The sequence below is a fragment of the Theobroma umbraticum genome, unplaced genomic scaffold, assembly GCF_002168275.2.
Source record: "Theobroma umbraticum cultivar Fairchild unplaced genomic scaffold, ASM216827v3 scaffold_4802.0, whole genome shotgun sequence".
Classification (NCBI taxonomy): Eukaryota; Viridiplantae; Streptophyta; class Magnoliopsida; order Malvales; family Malvaceae; genus Theobroma; species Theobroma umbraticum.
The window spans coordinates 1-1,465 of record NW_018401688.1 but is presented as its reverse complement, the minus strand read 5'-3'; the positions used below and the strand labels follow the sequence as shown (position 1 = coordinate 1,465).

Genomic DNA, 1,465 nt, shown 5'->3' with positions numbered 1-1,465 from the left:
ATTTCTTACATTGTTTTTGCCCTTTTTATTTTGGGAAGGGGACTTATTGTTTTTTAGCATGTAGCAACAATATATCAAGACTAAAATCTAGCAATAGTTATTAATTCCAGAGAAGTATCTTTTACATCACTTCAATTATTGAAAGAGATTAAGAGAAAGAACCTTAGCGAAAGTGGGAGCTTTGGGAATAGATGAGGTTTCCTCAAATAAGTTGGGAGGGTGACCATGTAGAACATGTCTCCCCAGTTAAGCTTCTGCTCTTCACAAACAACAAACGCCTGCCCAAACCCCTCGATGTCATCTGGTTTTTGCCAAAACTTCTTCTTCTCTTCCATTGGGAGATTGAAGAACTCTTGGATCTCTAACTTCACGTTTTCCACCAATAAAGTGCTCACTTCGTGGTTGATTAACTGCAACAGCTCCATATTTCAAACCCAAAATTTCACGCAGTCCTGCCAAATCTCTGTCTACATTTTTCTTACTAGTTGATGACTTAAACCTTCGTTAACTATTTAAGCACTGCATCTTTTATCCCAAAGCTTGATATATATCCATATATGTTAATAGTGGCATTTTTCTTTTGAAAAGTGTTAATAGTGACATTTACTAAGCCTAAACGGAAATTTCAAGCTGCAGATAATAGGAGAAAACAACTAAAGTACCTGAAAGAAACCCCACTCTTTACATGCCCGTTGCAACTGTTCCAGCTCGAGATCCTTAAATTCTTCAGAAAACAACTTTTGCATATCTGTAACAGGGACTTGTGGCAACGAATTGGTGTCAGATAAGATGGGAGGCTCTTCATCAGTGCGAACGTATCGAGGTGGAACTTTTACTAATGGCCCCTTTGCTAGCTCCTGAACACAAGGCACCAAGAGAGAGCTCCCTAGCTTTGCCACCCCTGAGTCCATAGCTTTGCAAATGTACAAACTCCTCTCCCTGGAATATATCTGGGTTCTCAAAAAGTCCAAAGAAATAAAATGAGAACGGGTGCCTATGCCTGAGTGCCTCAGCCCCGAGCTTACTTAAAGACTGCAGGATAGCCTTTTTATTTTTTTTTCTTGTTAATTTCTCTATGTTCAGAGGTCGAATTATATCATACCTATGGAATTAAGATTTCAAGTTAGTAGGGATAAAAATAATATTTTTAATATTTACAAGGGTAAAATTTTAAAAAAATTTTAAAAAATAAAGACAAAACTATAAAATTCATTAAAAACTCAAAGAGAAACTGTAAAATTTGAAACCTTTGGTTGGTGGGCGGGGCCCTTAGCAGCTCTCCGCCTCTGCTCACCGTCATCTTTATGCCGTGCTGTCCTCATTCACCAATATTTACGTTCACGGTACGAGCTTTTGAATTTTTAAGCCTTTCTAAAAATCAAACACCTAATATTCACTCCAAAAAAAAAATCACCTAATATTTTACAGATTTGATTGTTTTTGTATAATTTGACCGTGTCAATAT

The 1,465-nt window shown here is 37.0% G+C and overlaps 1 protein-coding gene across 1 annotated transcript; it reads right to left on the bottom strand.

Annotated features, from left to right (window-relative positions):
* Window positions 1-22: 22 nt before the first annotated feature.
* Window positions 23-1,072, bottom strand: LOC110428930 (protein SRG1-like). Its single transcript, XM_021444851.2, has 2 exons — window positions 663-1,072; window positions 23-410 (listed from the first exon to the last, which is right to left on the bottom strand). Exons 1-2 carry the CDS (start codon window positions 909-911, stop codon window positions 132-134), a joined length of 528 nt encoding a protein of 175 aa, XP_021300526.1. The 5' UTR covers window positions 912-1,072; the 3' UTR covers window positions 23-131.
* Window positions 1,073-1,465: the final 393 nt, after the last annotated feature.